The sequence below is a fragment of the Lacerta agilis genome, chromosome 18, assembly GCF_009819535.1.
Source record: "Lacerta agilis isolate rLacAgi1 chromosome 18, rLacAgi1.pri, whole genome shotgun sequence".
Lineage (NCBI taxonomy): Eukaryota > Metazoa > Chordata > Lepidosauria > Squamata > Lacertidae > Lacerta > Lacerta agilis.
In genome coordinates, this window is record NC_046329.1 from 9352562 (window position 1) to 9369511 (window position 16950).

Here is a 16950-nt window from a genome sequence, read left to right on the forward strand (position 1 = left end):
AGGTCAGCACCAACCCTTTGAATTGTGATTGGAAACGTACTGGGAGCCAATGTAGGTCTTTCAGGACCAGAGTTATATGGTCCCGGCGGCCGCTCCCAGTCACCAGTTTAGCTGCCGCATTCTGGATTAGTTGCAGTTTCCGGGTCACCTTCAAAGGGAGCCCAATGTAGAGCGCATGGCAGTAGTCCAAGCGGGAGATAACCAGAGCATGCACAACTCTGGCCAGACAGTCTGTGGGCAGGGAGGGTCTCATCCTGCATACTAGATGGAGCTGGGAGACAGCCCCCCCCCAATTGCCCTGCACCCTCATTTTCCCGGCCGTCTCATTGCAGGTTTTCCCTCGGAGGTCTCTGCCGAGGAAGCAGCCGACATTGCTGGTGGTCTGCGGCTGCGAACAGAACGGGGCAGTCGGCTTGGCATGTGCCCGTCACCTGCGTGTCTTTGTAGGTACCTGTTGTAAGAATATAAATGTTTTATATATATATATGTATGTTCATTACTGTACCAAGTAAACATGGACAGTGCTCACTGGAGGGACAGATCCTGAAGTTGAGGCTCCAGTACTTTGGCCACCTCATGAGAAGAGAAGACTCCCTGGGAAAAGACCCTGATGTTGGGAAAGATGGAAGGGCACAAGGAGAAGGGGACGACGGAGGACGAGATGGTGGGACAGTATTCTCGAAGCAACTAGTATGAGTTTGGCCAAAGTGCGGGAGGCAGTGGGAGACAGGAGGGCCTGGCATGCTCTGGTCCATGGGGTCACGAAGCGTCGGACACGACTGAACAACAACAAACCGAGGTTCGGTGGCCACCTGTTGGCAATTCTTTAGTTGCAATTCCTGCATTGCAGGGGGTTGGACTGGATGACCTTTGGGGGTCCCTTCCAACTTTACAGTTCTCCGATTCCTATGATGCCACAACTCCATATTCAAGTGGAAGCCTCGCTGAAGCAACATTTCCCTCATTGCTTTACTCTCCAGCCTTCCTGAACTGGGGGACTGGACATCTTAACGGATAACGGGCAGAGTTTTTAAACTTTGAAAGTTAAGAAATAATTTCAGAAGCCGGGTGGGTGGCTCCGGAAGGGGAAGGAAATCATTTCATCCCCGGGAAATAAATTTCAGAAGGGGGATGCAGGGCAAAGGACGGGACCTTTTCTCCCTTCTCCTCTCGTTCCCCTGGGAGACCTGGAGCTATTTCTTAGCGAGACAATTCAGCGGGAGAAAGAAACTCCAGGGTGCTTTGTACGCTGCGAAAACGGTGTATTAAAACTCTGCCAAGACCGTTGCTTTGTGGTTTTCAAAGCTAAGGCGCAGTTTGCATGGAAAGCAGAACCATGCATCTCTCTCTGAGTCTTCTTTGCAGTTTGCAAAGCTCAGAAAAACTCCCACCGGCTAACAGTGCCAACACTTTTTAGTCCTAAAACAGAGCATTCTGTCCCCTTCAACCTCACTCCAGCGATTCTGCACCTTTCTCTTTAAAATTTTATTTGCACTTTTCAGGTTTATACGTTGCATACAGAGCCTAGGGCTTGCCGATCGGGAGGTCGGCGGTTTGAATCCCCGCAATGACGGGGTGAGCTCCCGTTGCTCGGTCCCTGCTCCTGCCACCTAGCAGTTTGAAAGCACGTCAAAAGTGCGAGTAGATAAATAGGTACCGCTCTGGCGGGAAGGTCAACGGCGTTTCCGTGCACTGCTCTGGTTCGCCAGAAGGGCTTAGTCCTGCTGGCCACATGACCCGGAAGCTGGACGCCGGCTCCCTTGGCCAGTAACGGAGATGAAGCCTGGAGGGCAATGACTAGAAATCTATGATTTCCTCAAAACAAAACAAATAAAAAATTCCTTCCAGTAGCACCTAGAGACCACCTAAGTTGGTTCTGGGTATGAGCTTTTGTGTGCATGCACACTTCTTCACATATCTGAAGTATCTGAAGAAGTGTGCATGCACACGAAAGCTCACACCAAGAACAAACTTTGTTGGTCTCTAAGGTGCTACTGGAAGGATTTTTTAATTTTATTTTGTTTTGACTATGGCAGACCAACACGGCTACCTACCTGTAACTGGAACTATGATGTCCTCAGACAGGGAGATCATAGATGATCTTCAGGCTCCATCCCTTGCCCACACCCAGATCTGGGGCAAGTTATTCTCCAAGCTTAGAATGCCGTAAAGGTAAAGGGAGCCCTGACCATTAGGTCCAGTCGCGGACGACGCTGGGGTTGTGGCGCTCATCTCGCTTTACTGGCCGAGGGATCCGGCGTCCAGCTTCCGGGTCATGTGGCCAGCAGGACTGAGTCGCTTCTGGTGAACCAGAGCAGCGCACGGAAACGCCGTTTACCTTCCCGCCGGAGCAGTACCTATTTATCTACTTGCACTTTGATGTGCTTTCGAACTGCTAGGTTGGCAGGAGCTGGGACCGAGCAACGGGAGCTCACCCCGTCATTGCGGGGATTCGAACCGCCGACCTTCCGATCGGCAAGCCCTAGGCTCTGTGGTTTAAACCACAGCGCCACCCGCGTGGTAAATTTTATTTATTCAAACTTTTGCAAAGCTGATGATGACCTTCCCCTGCCTCCCTCCCTCTTTGTCTCCGCCTCATGTTTTCCCTTGCAGGAATACGAGCCCACCATTTTCTATCCGAAGAGATCTTTGAACCCTCTTTTCCGGGATTTTACCACGCAGTGCGAGAAGATGGACATCCCGTTTCTTTCCTATCTGCCAGCGGAGGTGAGCAAAGGCTTTCTGGTCCCTCACCTGCAACAACAACAACAACAACAACAACAACAACAACAACAACAACAACAACAACAACAACAACATATTTGTACCCCGCCCATCTGGCTGGGCCTCCCCAGCCACTCTGGGCGGCTTCCAACAAATATTAAAATACATTAAAATATCACGGATTTAAAACTTCCCTAAACAGGGGAGCAGCTTGGTGTGACAAGTCCTCTTGATGGCAGATGTCAACAGATGATTGTACAGTGGTCCCTTGGTTCTCAAACTTAATCCGTTCCAAAACCAAAACGTTCCAAAACCGAGGCGCACATTCCCGTAGAAAGCAACGCAAAACGGATTAACCCGTTCCAGACCTTTAAGAACAACCCCTAAAACGGCAATCGAACTTGAATTCTACTATCTAACGAGACAATTGATCCATAAAACGAAAGCAATAAACAATTTACTGCAATCACACAATCAATCAATCAATCAATCAGTAGCTGAACTGGGTTCCGCACAGCCACAAAAACAAAACGAAAAAGAGCCGCACAAACAGAAATGCAAAATACAGGTGAAAGACGAAAAATTTAGAACGTCGTGTAAAAGTTAATTTATGTAAGCAATTGTCTTCATTAGCAACTGGAGTTTAATATATGAGATAGACTCATGACACGCAAAGCGAGATATGTCAAGCCTTTGCTTGTTATAATTGTGATGATTATGGCGTACAGCTGATGAAAACCCCAAAGTTGAAATTGTTAATTTGGGGTTCTCATCAGCTGTACGCCATAATCATCACAATTATAACAAATAAAGGCTTGACACATATCTCGCTTTGCATGTCATGAGTCTATCTCATATATTAGTTTCATCTTTTAAGTTGAATTCCTGAAAGAAACGAACCTTTCCACGATATTCTGATTTTTCGGGTTTCACCTGTATAAAGGGCCCCGTTACCTTCAGTAGCTTAGGGCCTCATCAGACCTAAATCCGGTCCTGCTACAAGTCTATGAAATGCAATAAATAAATTGCGATAAATAACTGCAGATTAGTTTCCCCAGCACTAATGTCCACAGTTAATGGGATCCGTTCTCCTAGATTGAACAGGAATTGGAAGAATTAGATATGCATCCTTGCTATGTATGGGAACCAATAGGAGCTGTTCAACCCCCAATAGGCACCCCATACATAACAATCCTCTAGGATCCAAGATCGGCACATAACACGTCTCCTAAAATCAGCTTCACTTGGTCCTCGGGAATGCCGTCCCATGGCCAGATCTGGCTGTGCTGTCCCTGCACTCCTCATGGGAAGAAACGGGACCAAACTGGCCACGGATCATCGTGAAATGAGCATGCAAAACATGGCACAGATCCTCAACGACGTTGCGCTCTATTTTTGCAAATGTCTCTGACACCAAAGAAATGTCTGCAAGCAAACTTCCAGCGTATTTCTGGCACGCTCTCTGTGGCTCCAAGCGGTAACATTTGGTTTGATCTCTAATTTTAGTTCTCCAGAAGGACTCTTGCCGTTTTGTTTCAACGCCATTTAACTCGCAGCTGGCTTCTCCCCGAGCGCAAACACCGCAAGATTATAGCAAACGCATTATTCGCCTTCCGCTGAGATTTAGCAAAAATTGCAATACCAAAGATGTCCTAAATAAAAACTGGAAGCTATGATGCTATGAGGTTAGGGAGCCCGTTCCCAGGAACCAGCAAGTAACCGGGGTAGAAAGCCACACACAGGCTCAAAAACCTTCCTCTCTAATTTGTTTCTAGGACGTCAGGACCCAGAAATCAAAACAAAATAAAAAATAAAATAAATTCCTTCCAGTAGCACCTTAGAGACCAACTAAGTTTGTTCTTGGTATGAGCTTTCATGTGCATGCACACTTCTTCAGATACACACGAAAGCTCACACCAAGAACAAATTTACTTGGTCTCTAAGGTGCTACTGGAAGGAATTTTTTATTTTGTTTTGTTTTGACTATGGCAGACCAACACGGCTACCTACCTGTAAGCAACAACTTTGCTAGTTTAGTTCGGAGGCACCTAACCTTTGGAACTACCTGCCACTTGACCTCAGGCAGGCTCTTCTGTGCTCCTTTCTGCACCAGCTAAAAGCAATTCTGTTTCGAGACTGCTCCCCACTAAAATACCTGGGCTAGGAAATATACTAGCAGACCTGCAAGAGAGTGCCTCTGTCTCTGTGGATCAGGGCCTATTGAAGATCTCGCAGGTTATAGTCTCTACATTTCTTCAGACGCGTGCACATGAAAGCTCGCACCAAGAATTACACCAGTGTGGTGTAGTGGTTAAGAGCGATAGACTCGTAATCTGGGGAACCGGATTCGCGTCTCCTCTCCTCCACTTGCAGCTGCTGGGTGACCTTGGGCTAGTCACACTTCTTTGAAGTCCCTCAGCCCCACTCACCTCACAGAGGAGGAAGGGAAAAGAGAATGTTAGCCGTTTTGAGACTCCTTCGGGTAGTGATAAAGCGGGATATCAAATCCAAACTTCTTCTTCTTCTTCTTCTTCTTCTTCTTCTTCTTCTTCTTCTTCTTCTTCTTCGGTGCTACTGGAAGGAATTTTTTAATTTTTAATTTTTGTTTTGACTATGGCGGACCAACACGGCTACCTACCTGTAACAGGACCCAAAAATGTCATTTAAAAAAGGCTTGGAGATTCACGTCTCTTTTAAAACATGGAGCAGGATGCGATTTGCGAGGTCACAACCCTCTGGTGCCAGTCCTCCAATATACAAAGCGAGGACCCTGATGATGGTTGTGAAAGCAAGGAATTCAATTCAATTCATATTTAAAAGCCGATCTACCTCGTTCGCACTTCCTGAAAAAACAGCAAACCGAAACACGGTGGTCCCTTCGTTCTCAAACGCCTTGGTACTCAAAGAACTTTGAACCCAAACATTGTAAACCCAGAAGTAAGAGTTCCAGTTCGCGAACTTTTTTCGGAAGCCGAATGTGCTCCGTTTTGAGTGCGACTCTGAAGTCTGTTTGTTTTTGCGATTTACTGGTGAAACTTGAAAAATTAGAAAATCATGGAAAGGTTCGTTTCTTTCAGTAATTCAACTTAAAAGGTGAAACTAATATATGAGATGGACTCATGACATGCAAAGCGAGATGTGCCAAGCCTTTATTTGTTATAATTGTGAGGATTATGGCGTACAGCTGATGAGAACCCCAAATTAATCTCAACTTTGGGGTTTTCATCAGCTGGACGCCATAACCATCACAATTATAACAAGCAAAGGCTTGACATATCTCGCTTTGCATGTCATGAGTCTATCTCATCTATTAAACTCCAGTAGCTAATGAAAACAATTGCTTACATAAATGGACTTTTCCACGATATTCTAATTTTTCGAGTTTCACCTGTAGGTCCAGCTGTCCTTTGTCAACAACAAACTGTCCCTGTTCTTTTGTGTCGATGTGGTAATTTATGGACCTCATAGGTATCTAAATCCATTTGCACATAACCAAGTATGTCTTTTATCCAAGTAATTGTTGAACTGAAATACAATTAAGAAGTAGTATATTAACAGTGAAATAATGATTAAGCTCTAACTTAAAATGATTTTTTTTTTTATTCATAACAAACTTACTAATGCAAACACGTTGGCATTTGGCAATAACTTTTTGAGGCTTTTTTCGGTTCATTTGTTTTTGCGACTGTGCAAAACCCAGTTCAGCTACTCATTTATGAATTGTGTTATTGTGGAAATGGATAAAAGGCCCCCCCCCCCATCAAAACAATGACTATCATCAGTGCAGGGAAGAAGGAGAAAAAAAATAAAATTTCATTTTTATCACCTGCAGTACTGCCGTATTTATTTTATAGTACAGTACGTTGATTATTGCTTTCATTTTATGGATAGTAAAATCCACATTCAGTTGCTGTTTCAGGGGTTGTTTTTTTAAAAGCCTGGAACGGATTAATCCGTTTTGCACAACTTTCTATGGGAAAGCGCGCCTTGGGTTTTGGAACGCTTTGGTTTTGGAATGGACTTGCAGAACAGATTAAACAAAATAGAAAATTCTTTCCAGTAGCACCTTAGAGACCAACTGAGTTTGTTCTTGGTATGAGCTTCCGTGTGCATGCACACTTCTTCAGATACACTGAAACGGAAGTCACCAGATCCTTAAATATAGTGAGGGAGTGGGGAGGGGTATTACTCAGAGGGTGGTGGGAATGGGTGATCAGCTGATAGGTGTGGAAAACCTGTTGACGGCTCTTAACGGCTGCAATTAGTCTTGCAGGGAAAGGCAAGGGGTGAGATGGCTAAAGATAGCTTTGTCATGTATAATGAGATAAGAATCCAATGCCTTTGTTCAGACCAGGTTTCTCCATGGTTTTAAGTTTGGTGATTAGTTGCAATTCAGCCACTTCTCTTTCCAGTCTATTTCTGTTTCAGTGCATCTGAAGAAGTGTGCATGCACACGAAAGCTCATACCAAGAACAAACTCAGTTGGTCTCTAAGGTGCTACTGGAAGGAATTTTCTATTTTGTTTCGACTATGGCAGACCAACACGGCTACCCACCTGTAACTAGAACAGATTAAGTTTGAGAACCAAGGTACCGCTGTGATATATTAATAATGATAAGGGCTGCATCCAGATTCCTTTTTGCACCGTGTTTTACACGCACCTCGGTCGGTAGACAAACAACTCTGTTTGTGCAGCTGTAAGACTTGGAGAACCCACAACCCCTCTCTCCTCTTCAGACTCAGCTGATCAGCGATGCTTACAACCTCGTGGTCGACGCCTTGCTCGGAGTGGAGGCCACGCCGGGCGAGTTGCCGGAGCCGTTCGGTACGATCCTGGCCACCCTCAAGCAAATCCGGATCCCTCTCGTCAGCCTGGACGTCCCCTCTGGTATGCTTCCCCTGTTGAGCAGCAACCTGCAGGTCCACCCCTCTCCGCTCCCCCAGCAAATCCCTGTCAAATAAGGAACCCCAGAAGAATCAAGGTACTGTGTTTCTAATATTTGGTTGGAGCCCCCCAGAGTGGCTAGGGAAACCCATCTTAGAATCCTAGAATCCTAGAGTTGGAAGAGACCCCAAGGGCCATCCAGTCCAGCCCCCTGCCAAGCAGGAAACACCATCCAAGCATTCCTGACGGACGGCTGTCAAGCCTCCGCTTCAAGACCTCCAAAGAAGGAGACTCCACCACACTCCTTGGCAGCAAATCCCACTGTCCAACAGCTCTCACTGTCAGGAAGTTCTTCCTAATGTTTAGGTGGAATCTTCCTTCTTGTAGTTTGAATCCACTGCCCCGTGTCCGCTTCTCTGGAGCAGCAGAAAACAACCTTTCTCCCTCCTCTATATGACATCCTTTGATATATTTGAACATGGCTATCATATCACCCCTTAACCTTCTCTTCTCCAGGCTAAACATACCCAGCTCCCTAACCCGTTCCTCCTAAGGCATCGTTTCCAGGCCTTGGACCATTTTGGTTGCCCTCCTCTGGACATGTTCCAGCTTGTCCGCTTCTCTGGGCAGGGTATAAATAATAAATTCTTATTGTTGTTATTATCATTCGACTCCAGCTGCATTGCGGCGGGTTCGACTAGAAGAGCCTCGGGGATCCTTCCAGCTCTGCAATTATTCTATGAGTCTCTCCACCTAATAATAATAATAATAATAATAATAATAATAATAATACTGTATATTCTGGCGTATAAGACTACTTTTTAATCCAGGAAAATATTCTCAAAAGTCGGGGGTCGTCTTATACGCCGGGTGGAGAATCTGCGGTCGAGTAGATCTCAAACTCTATATTTTAACTGGAAAAGTTGGGAGTCGTCTTATATGCCGGAAAATACAACAACAACAACAACAACAACAACAACAATTTATTATTTATACCCCGCCCATCTGGCTGGGTCTCCCCAGCCACTCTGGGCGGCTCCCAACAGAATGTTAAAAATACAATAATCTATTAAACATTAAAAGCTTCCCCAAACAGGGCTGCCTTCAGATGTCTCCTAAAAGTCTGGTAGTTGGTTTTTCTCTTTCACATCTGGCGGGAGGGTGTTCCGCAGGGAGGGTGCCACCACCGAGAAGGCCCTCTGCCTGGTTCCCTGTAACTTGGCTTCTCGTAGTGAGGGAACCGCCAGAAGGCCCTCGGAGATGGACCTCCTAGGTCTGGGCTGAAAGATGGGGGTGGAGATGCTCCTTCAGGTATTTTTGTTGTTCAGTCGTTCAGTCATGTCCGACTCTTCGTGACCCCATGGACCAGAGCATGCCAGGCACCCCTATCCTCCACTGCCTCCCGCAGTTTGGCCAAACTCATGCCAGTCGCTTCTAGAACATTTTCCCACCATCTCGTCCTCTGTCGTCCCCTTCTCCTTGTGCCCTCCATCTTTCCCAACATCAGGGTCTTTCCCAGGGAGTCTTCTCTTCTCATGAGGTGGCCAAAGTATTGGAGCCTCAGCTTCAGGATCTGTCCTTCCAGTGAGCTGTCAGGGCTGATTTCTTTAAGGATGGATAAGTTTGATCTTCTTGCAGTCCATGGGACTCTCAAGAGTCTCCTCCAGCACCATAATTCAAAAGCATCAATTCTTCGGCGATCGGCCTTCTTTCTGGTCCAGCTCTCACTTCCATACATCACTACTGGGAAAACCATAGCTTTAACTATACGGACCTTTGTTGGCAAGGTGATGTCTTTGCTTTTTGAGATGCTGTCTAGGTTTTTCATTGCTTTCCTCCCAAGAAGCAGGCGTCTTCTAATTTCGTGACTGCTGTCACCATCTGCAGTGATCATGGAGCCCAAGAAAGTGAAATCTCTCACTGCCTCCATTTCTTCCCCTTCTATTTGCCAGGAGGTGATGGGACCAGTGGCCATGATCTTAGTTTTTTTGATGTTGAGCTTCAGACCATATTTTGCGCTCTCCTCTTTCACCCTCATTAAAAGGTTCTTTAAATCCTCCTCACTTTCTGCCATCAAGGTAGTATCATCAGCGTATCTGAGGTTGTTGATATTTCTTCCGGCAATCTTAATTCCGGTTTGGGATTCATCCAGCCCAGCCTTTCTGGACCCTAATTCTCCAGTTGCATCCCTGAGCTTAGGCTGACGCCTTGCCTCTTGCGGTGGTCCGAGGAAGGACGACCCCTTTCCTTCCGATACCCTCCCCAGTTTCACCCCAGTGGCCTGGCACAAACAGCAGCCGTCTCCAGAAGCTCTTGGAAGCCCCGTCCGGCAAAAGGGGGGGAGGCGTCAGCTTCCCCAAACCGAGACATGATGTAATAACCCAAATAGCCCTCTCTTTTTTTTCTGTGTCTGGCTGGACAGCGGCGACCGAGTCTCTGCTTTCGCCATCAGGAAGAGCAAACGAGGAGAGGTGAATCGGAGAAATCTCTCTCTCTGTTCCCTCCTTTCTCTTCCTCCTCCTCCTCCTCCTCCTCCTCCTTTCTTTTCACTAAACAAGATTATTTGGCATTTAATGTAGTTACTCTTTCATTACTCTTCAGAGGATAAGCAGGTGCAGAAAAGGGTAGGATAATGTTATGCTAAATTAAGGGTGTCTCTTTCAGATGGCATTGAGAATCGATTTTTTTTTAAAAATAAGCTTTTCTGGTCATCAGTCATCAACTAAATCATCACGATTTTACGCGGATTATTTTATCTCTTCCACTTAGACATTAATGATCATTAAATGAAAATGCTTCCTTCCAAGTGCCTTTGCCTCGGCGGCACCGTGACGGGGCATAAAGGTTTTTTGGAAAATTGCATTTTATATCCCACCTGTTCATCTCCAAGCGGCTCAAAGAGGGCTGGCCCGTTCTCTCCCGCTTCCTCAATTAACCCCCTTAATAATAATTCAGCCGCGGAGAAGATGCTCTCCGGTCCCCCTGCTGTCGTTTGGAATATGCTTTCCCCCGGGTTGTGTGAGGCAACACGCCTTCTCAGGGCTAATAATGATAATAATAATAATAATAATAATAATAATAATAATAATAATAATAATTTATTACTTATACCCCGCCGATCCTGCCAGGTTTCCCCAGTCACTCTGGGCGGCTCCCAACAGAATATTGGAAACACGATAAAACAACAAACATTGAAAACTTCCCTAAACAGGGCTGCCTTCAGATGTCTTCTAAAAGTCAGATAGTTGTTTATCTCCTTGACATCTGATGGGAGGGCGCCACCACCGAGAAGGCCCCCTGCCCGGTTCCCTGTAACCTCCCTTATCGCACGGAGGGAACCGCCAGAAGGCCCTCGGAGATGGGACCCAGGCATCCGGGCTGGACGACGGGGGTGGAGACGCTCCTTCAGGGATACTGGGCTGTTTAGGGCTTTCAAGGTCAGCACCAACACTTTGAATTGTGCTCGGAAACGTCCTGGGAGCCAATGTAGGTCTTTCAGGACCGGTGTCATATGGTCTTGGCAGCCGCTCCCAGTCTGGCAGCTGCATTCTGGATTAGTTGTAGTTTCCGAGTCACCTTTATTTTTTTTATTTGCTAGAGATGTGCTGTGTATTTTTTGGTGTGTTCTGTTTTCTTTCCTTCTTTTTCGAAGTATTCTTTGTGTGCCTAGAATAGAGATTGAATTAAAAAACAACAACAACCCAAAACAATCCCACATTCAGCGTCCTCGGGCTCAATAAAACCTGCATGCCCAGGAGCAGTCTACCCGCTAATTCCATGGACAGAGAACAGGGGAGAGAGAGGGGGGCGACCTCTGTGGTCTTTAGATGGTTCAATCCAGGAAGGCACTTCTGATTATCTTTCTCCTCTCTCTTCCCTGACCCCCCCCAACCCCTTTTCTTTTCAGGCTGGGATGTGGAGATGGGCAGCTCGGACGGGATCAGCCCCGACGTCCTTGTCTCCCTGGCCGCCCCCAAACAGTGCGCCACGCGGTTCGTGGGCAAGCACCACCTCGTGGCCGGCCGCTTCCTCCCTTACGACGTGCAGAAAAAGTTCGAACTGAATTTCCTAGAGTACCCCGGCACAGATGACGTGGTTTCTCTTTAAGGAGAAAGAAGCTCGCGGCCGCGCCGGGGGGTCTCGGGGTTCCTTCCCCGCATCTCGCCCCCCCAAAAGAGCCCCGTTTGCTTCTCCCGAACGGCGAGAGGTTGGGTGGACTCCCCCCCGAGAAGCAGCGAATTCTGCGCCTAGACTTCTGGAAATGTACAAACTGTAGTTCGGGGGACAGGCAAGACAGGCAAGACAGGCCATGGGGTGCCGTCCAAGCCCAATCTGGGAGACCCCAGATTTTTGCCCGCTCCCGATCTCAGAATAATCATTCCCTGCTGCACGAGAGGAGTTGAGAGAGATGCCTCTTTTGGGAAGAGGCATTCCCTCCCGGAAGTGGGGGAATCCCTCTGCTTAGGTCACGGATGGGGAATATAGTGTTACCTCGGTTCTCGAACTCAACCCGTTCCGGGAGTCCGCCCGACTCCCGAAACCGTTCGGAAACCAGGGCAAGCGGCTTCCGATGGGCCGCGCTTGAGCGGAAGCCGCGTCGGACGTCCGGCTCCCGAAAAATGTCTGCAAACTGGAACGCTCGTGTCCGGGTTTGCGGCGTTTGGGAGCCGATTTGTTCGACGGCGTTTGAGAACCAAGATACTACTTTATCTGCATCTCTGGGTATCATTGGATGAGCTGCCTCTTAACTAGAAGAAGAATTCTCTCCTGGGAGTGAGGGAATTCCTCTTCCAGAATCAGTGAGGGGAATGCCTCTTCCAGAATCAGTGAGGGAATGCCTCCTCCAGAATCCACCGGCCCCGGAAACCAGCATGACCAATGGGCAGGGATGATCAGAGTTGTCGTTTTGCAGCACCCCGGGCGACACAGATGCTCCTGACCCCTAATCGAAGAAGAGGCATTCCCTGCTGTGTGAAAGAGAATGCCTCTTCCCGGGTCAGCGGTACGTAACCCGGAAAGACTTAAACAATAACAGGCTAACAATGTTCCAACAACACATACACAACCTGCGTTACTTCACAATTCTTGAATAGAGAACATATGGCGGAGATACAACTAATAAAATCGATCAATCACACAAACCTAGAGAAGGTAATCCATCAATATCAACGAGGCAAACGAGACTTTCAATAGTCCCAATCCTGCAATCGTGCGATAACAGAAGCTCAAAGAGTAGCAGTTCTTAAAAGCAGAGAATACCGTATTTTTTGCTCCATAGGGCGCACCGGACCATAGGGCACACCTCATTTTTAGAGGAGGAAACAAGAAAAAAATACATTTTTCTGGTTTTCCTCCTCTAAAAGCCCTTTTTTTTAAGGATCAGCTAAACGTTTTGCAGCTTTTTTTGCAAAGGGAAAAGCCCTGTTTTTTTGAGGATCAGCTAAAAGTTTTGCAGCTTTTTTTGCAAAGGGGGAAAAGCAAAGAGGGAAAGCCCCGTTTTTATGGGGTTGAACTCACATTTCTGCAGCTTCTCAAGGAAAGGGAACGTTATTAGCCACGTATCGCCTGTTATTGTTTAATAAGTCTTCCCGGGTCAGGGCTGGGGCAAGAACCTCTATTTAAATGAAAATTTACCTCTTCAGAGTGGGAACCGCCTCTTCGCCGATCAGGGATGTCAGAACCCCTGGCTCTCCAGACGTCGTTGGGAGTTGTAGTTCAGCAGCACCCGGAGGGCGCCGTGTTGGCTATCTCTGCCTTAGCTGAAGTCTTTCTTCTTCTTTTTTTTAGCTCTGCTTAATATGTTGTATGACCTAGGAGGGGAAAAAAGCCACTTGGGACTGGAGGGGGCTCTCAACCTTCAGGGCACCGCCGGTAATGTGAATTATGATTTGTGCGCAAAACGCTTTTTAAAACATTAAAAAAACCAGTGCCAACCGACGTTTTGTACTAGGCCAAAAGTGGACTTCTGTGCTGTGTCGGTTTTCATTTTTATCAGCCCCTTGCAAATATTTTCCCTCCGCCACAACTAGAATTTTTTTCTCCCCTGCATTGCCCGATGGGACTACAGTTCGGTGGATCTTGTTGCCCCCCCCCCCCAAAATAAACAGTGAGTGTGTTTTTGTGTCTGTAAAAGATACGCAGCAATTTGCTGATAATCAGTTCTTGATGGGGGGGCTGGCCTGCGGACAGGAGTTTCTTTTATATGCCGTTAAAGTGGTGTTTCTCTAACTGCCCGGGGACCTTCAGGCGAAGCTTGGGGGGCAAGAATTAATAAAATAAATTATGGGCTGTATTCAATTCAGTTCTAACTCAAGAGTAGGCCTACTGAAACGAGTGCGTCGAAGTCAGTCAACGGGTCTCCGGCGGCGCAAGGAATCGACGAACGGCAAATCCGCCCCGTGGCGCAGATTTCCGAAACGATTCACGAAGGTTTGCTTTTGCAATTTTGCAAAGCGGTTGCGTACGGAGATGCCAAAACATTTGGGGAAAATGGCATTAGAAGGCACGATATCAGGGCAAGTTGCTTTGCCAGAAACGTGTCCGCCGCACGCCCAAATGTGCCGTTTTAGGAGGAAATCACAAGTCATGGGCCCCGCCTGCTCCCTAAAATATCCCTGGTTTGCTCCTTTCTATATATAGGGTGCCTACATTGTGCATGGACCGGTTGCACGGCCACATTTGCAAATGGCTTGAGATACCTATTAGGTACATAAATCGCCACGTAGCATACATTCAACAAAAAAAAACCAGCGGCAATTTGTTGTCGACAAAGGACAGCTGGGCATATAAAGGGCCCCATTACCTTCAGGAGCCGAGGGCCGCATCAAACCTAAATCCGGCCCTGGCCTGGGGTGGTTGGTTTTGGGAGAGGTTTGGGATATGACTCAGGCCGGCCTCTGCCGCATGCCCGCCGCGGCTAAACAAAACACTAAACGGACATCCCCTTTGTGGTTCGAAAGCAGTTTGTGTTGTGTTGACCTTAATCCCCTTTTCTGCTGAATCTGTGAACAATCCGACCGGCGGCGGGTGACCGGGGCAGCGGGAAGGGGGGGATTTGGCGGCCGCGGAGCTCGGCGGGTGTGTGTGTCCCAGAATTTAGGTAAGAAAAGCGCCCCGGGGTTCCTTTGCAAGCTTCTGGAAATTGCCCTCGTGCCTGCAAACACACACACACACAAACACATTAAGCTTTTTTTTTTAGCTTTCCAAGCTAGCCGGCTCTTTCGTTAGGCGGAGGGAGACGAATGCCTTTTGCTTTTAAGTTCAATCTTTATTGGTTGAAAATCAACATATATATATACACACACAAATAAAATTTAGGTAAAGAAAAAGAGGGTGTGTGGGGGGAACAGAAGAAAAGAAAGATAACACACTGCAAACGAAAAGAAAATTCTTTCCAGTAGCACCTTAGAGACCAACTGAGTTTGTTCTTGGTATGAGCTTTCGTGTGCATGCACAATTCTTCAGATAGAAGAAGATAGAAGAAGCACACTTCTTCTGAAGAATTGTGCATGCACACGAAAGCTCATACCAAGAACAAACTCAGTTGGTCTCTAAGGTGCTACTGGAAAGAATTTTCTATTTTGTTTCGACTATGGCAGACCAACATGGCTACCCACCTGTAACTGCAAACGAAAAGAAAATAGAATACACAAAAAATATCCCAGCCATCCACTTCCGACTTCCTTGAAATGGGTTCTTTGTTTCCTTAACTGCTTTAATGTTTACCTTTAATGTTCTTAATCCACCTATCAGTCCAGGACAGGGGTGGGAAACTTCAAGACCTGGGTTCAAACGCAGCCCTCCATGCCACTGTCTGGACCTGGGAGAGCTCCACAAACCGCACCCCTTCACCACAGACCAGAGACCATTGGACCCACTCTTTGGTCTCGTCCTCTCTGTCCACCGGAGCCTGTCTTCGCAAGCTGCTAACTCACCGAGGGTTTGAGACCCATCAGCCCCCTTCACTTGGTTTAGCTGAAACAAAAAATAAAATTAAAAAATTCCTTCCAGTAGCACCTTAGAGACCAACTGAGTTTGTTCTTGGTATGAGCTTCCGTGTGCATGCACACTTCTTGCACACGAAAGCTCATACCAAAAAGAAGAAGAAGAAGAAGAAGAGGAGTTTGGATTTGATATCCCGCTTGATCACTACCCGAAGGAGTCTCAAAGCGGCTCACATTCTCCTTTCCCTTCCTCCCCAACAACAAACCCTCTGTGAGGTGAGTGGGGCTGAGAGACTTCAGAGAAGTGTGACTAGCCCAAGGTCACCCAGCAGCTGCATGTGGAGGAGCGGAGATGCGAACCCGGTTCCCCGGATTACGAGTCTACCACTCTCAACCACTACACCACGCTGGCTCTCTTAGAAACTTAGTTGGTCTCTAAGGTGCTACTGGAAGGAATTTTTTTTTATTTTTTATTTTATTTTGACTATGGCAGACCAACATGGCTACCAACCTGTAACTCAATCTATTTCTGAAATTCTTCAGTGTATCTGAGGATGTGTGCATGCACACGAAAGCTCATACCAAGGACAAACTTAGTTGCTCTCTAAGGTGCTACTGGAAGGAATTTTTTTATTTTTTATTTTGTTTTGACTATGGCAGACCAACACGGCTACCTACCTGTAATTGGTTTAGCTGGCCAGTCGAAACCGTGTCCCGGGATTGTGGCCGCCGTCTCACTCTGGTGGCTTCTAGGAGCCGCAGGTGAGAGCTGAGTGCTGGATGAGGAGCCAAACGTGGACAAATTGACCCCAGAAGGAGCATGGCGTGTCCCCCGCCAGAGGTACCACCCCTCCCCTAGCACCCTATGTAAATGTGTGGGGCTACCTTTGAAGGTGACCCGGAAACTGCAACTAATCCAGAATGCGGCTGCCAGACTGGGGACCGGGACCGGCCGCCGAGACCATGTAACACCGGTCCTGAAAGACCTCCATTGGCTCCCAGGACGTTTCCGAGCACAATTCAAAGTGTTGGTGCTGACCTCGAATGCCCTAAATGGCCCTGTATCCCTGAAGGAGCATCTCCACCCCCATCGTTCAACCCGGACGCCTGGGTCCCATCTCCGAGGGCCTTCTGGCGGTTCCCTCCCTGTGAGAAGCACGGTGACCTTGAAAGCCATAAATGGCCCAGTATCCCTGAAGGAGCGTCTCCATCCCCATCGTCCAGCCCGGACACTGAGGTCCAGCTCCGAGGACCTTCTGGCGGTTCCCTCCCTGCGAGTAGCGAAGTTACAGGAAACCAGGCAGAGGGCCTTCTCGGTGGTGGCGCCCTCCCTTCAGATGTCAAGGAGATAAACAACTAAATGGCTTTTAGAAGACACCTGAAGGCAGCCCTGTTTAG

The 16950-nt window shown here is 47.4% G+C and overlaps 1 protein-coding gene across 1 annotated transcript in view; it reads left to right on the forward strand.

Annotated features, from left to right (window-relative positions):
* Positions 1 to 11716, forward strand: part of YJEFN3 (YjeF N-terminal domain containing 3) — a 20595-nt gene extending 8879 nt beyond the window's left edge. Inside the window, exons 3-6 of the mRNA XM_033136641.1 lie at positions 333 to 443; positions 2614 to 2727; positions 7462 to 7612; positions 11517 to 11716. Of these exons, the coding sequence (XP_032992532.1) occupies positions 333 to 443; positions 2614 to 2727; positions 7462 to 7612; positions 11517 to 11716 (576 nt within the window). The remainder of the gene's footprint in view (positions 1 to 332; positions 444 to 2613; positions 2728 to 7461; positions 7613 to 11516) is intronic.
* Positions 11717 to 16950: the final 5234 nt, after the last annotated feature.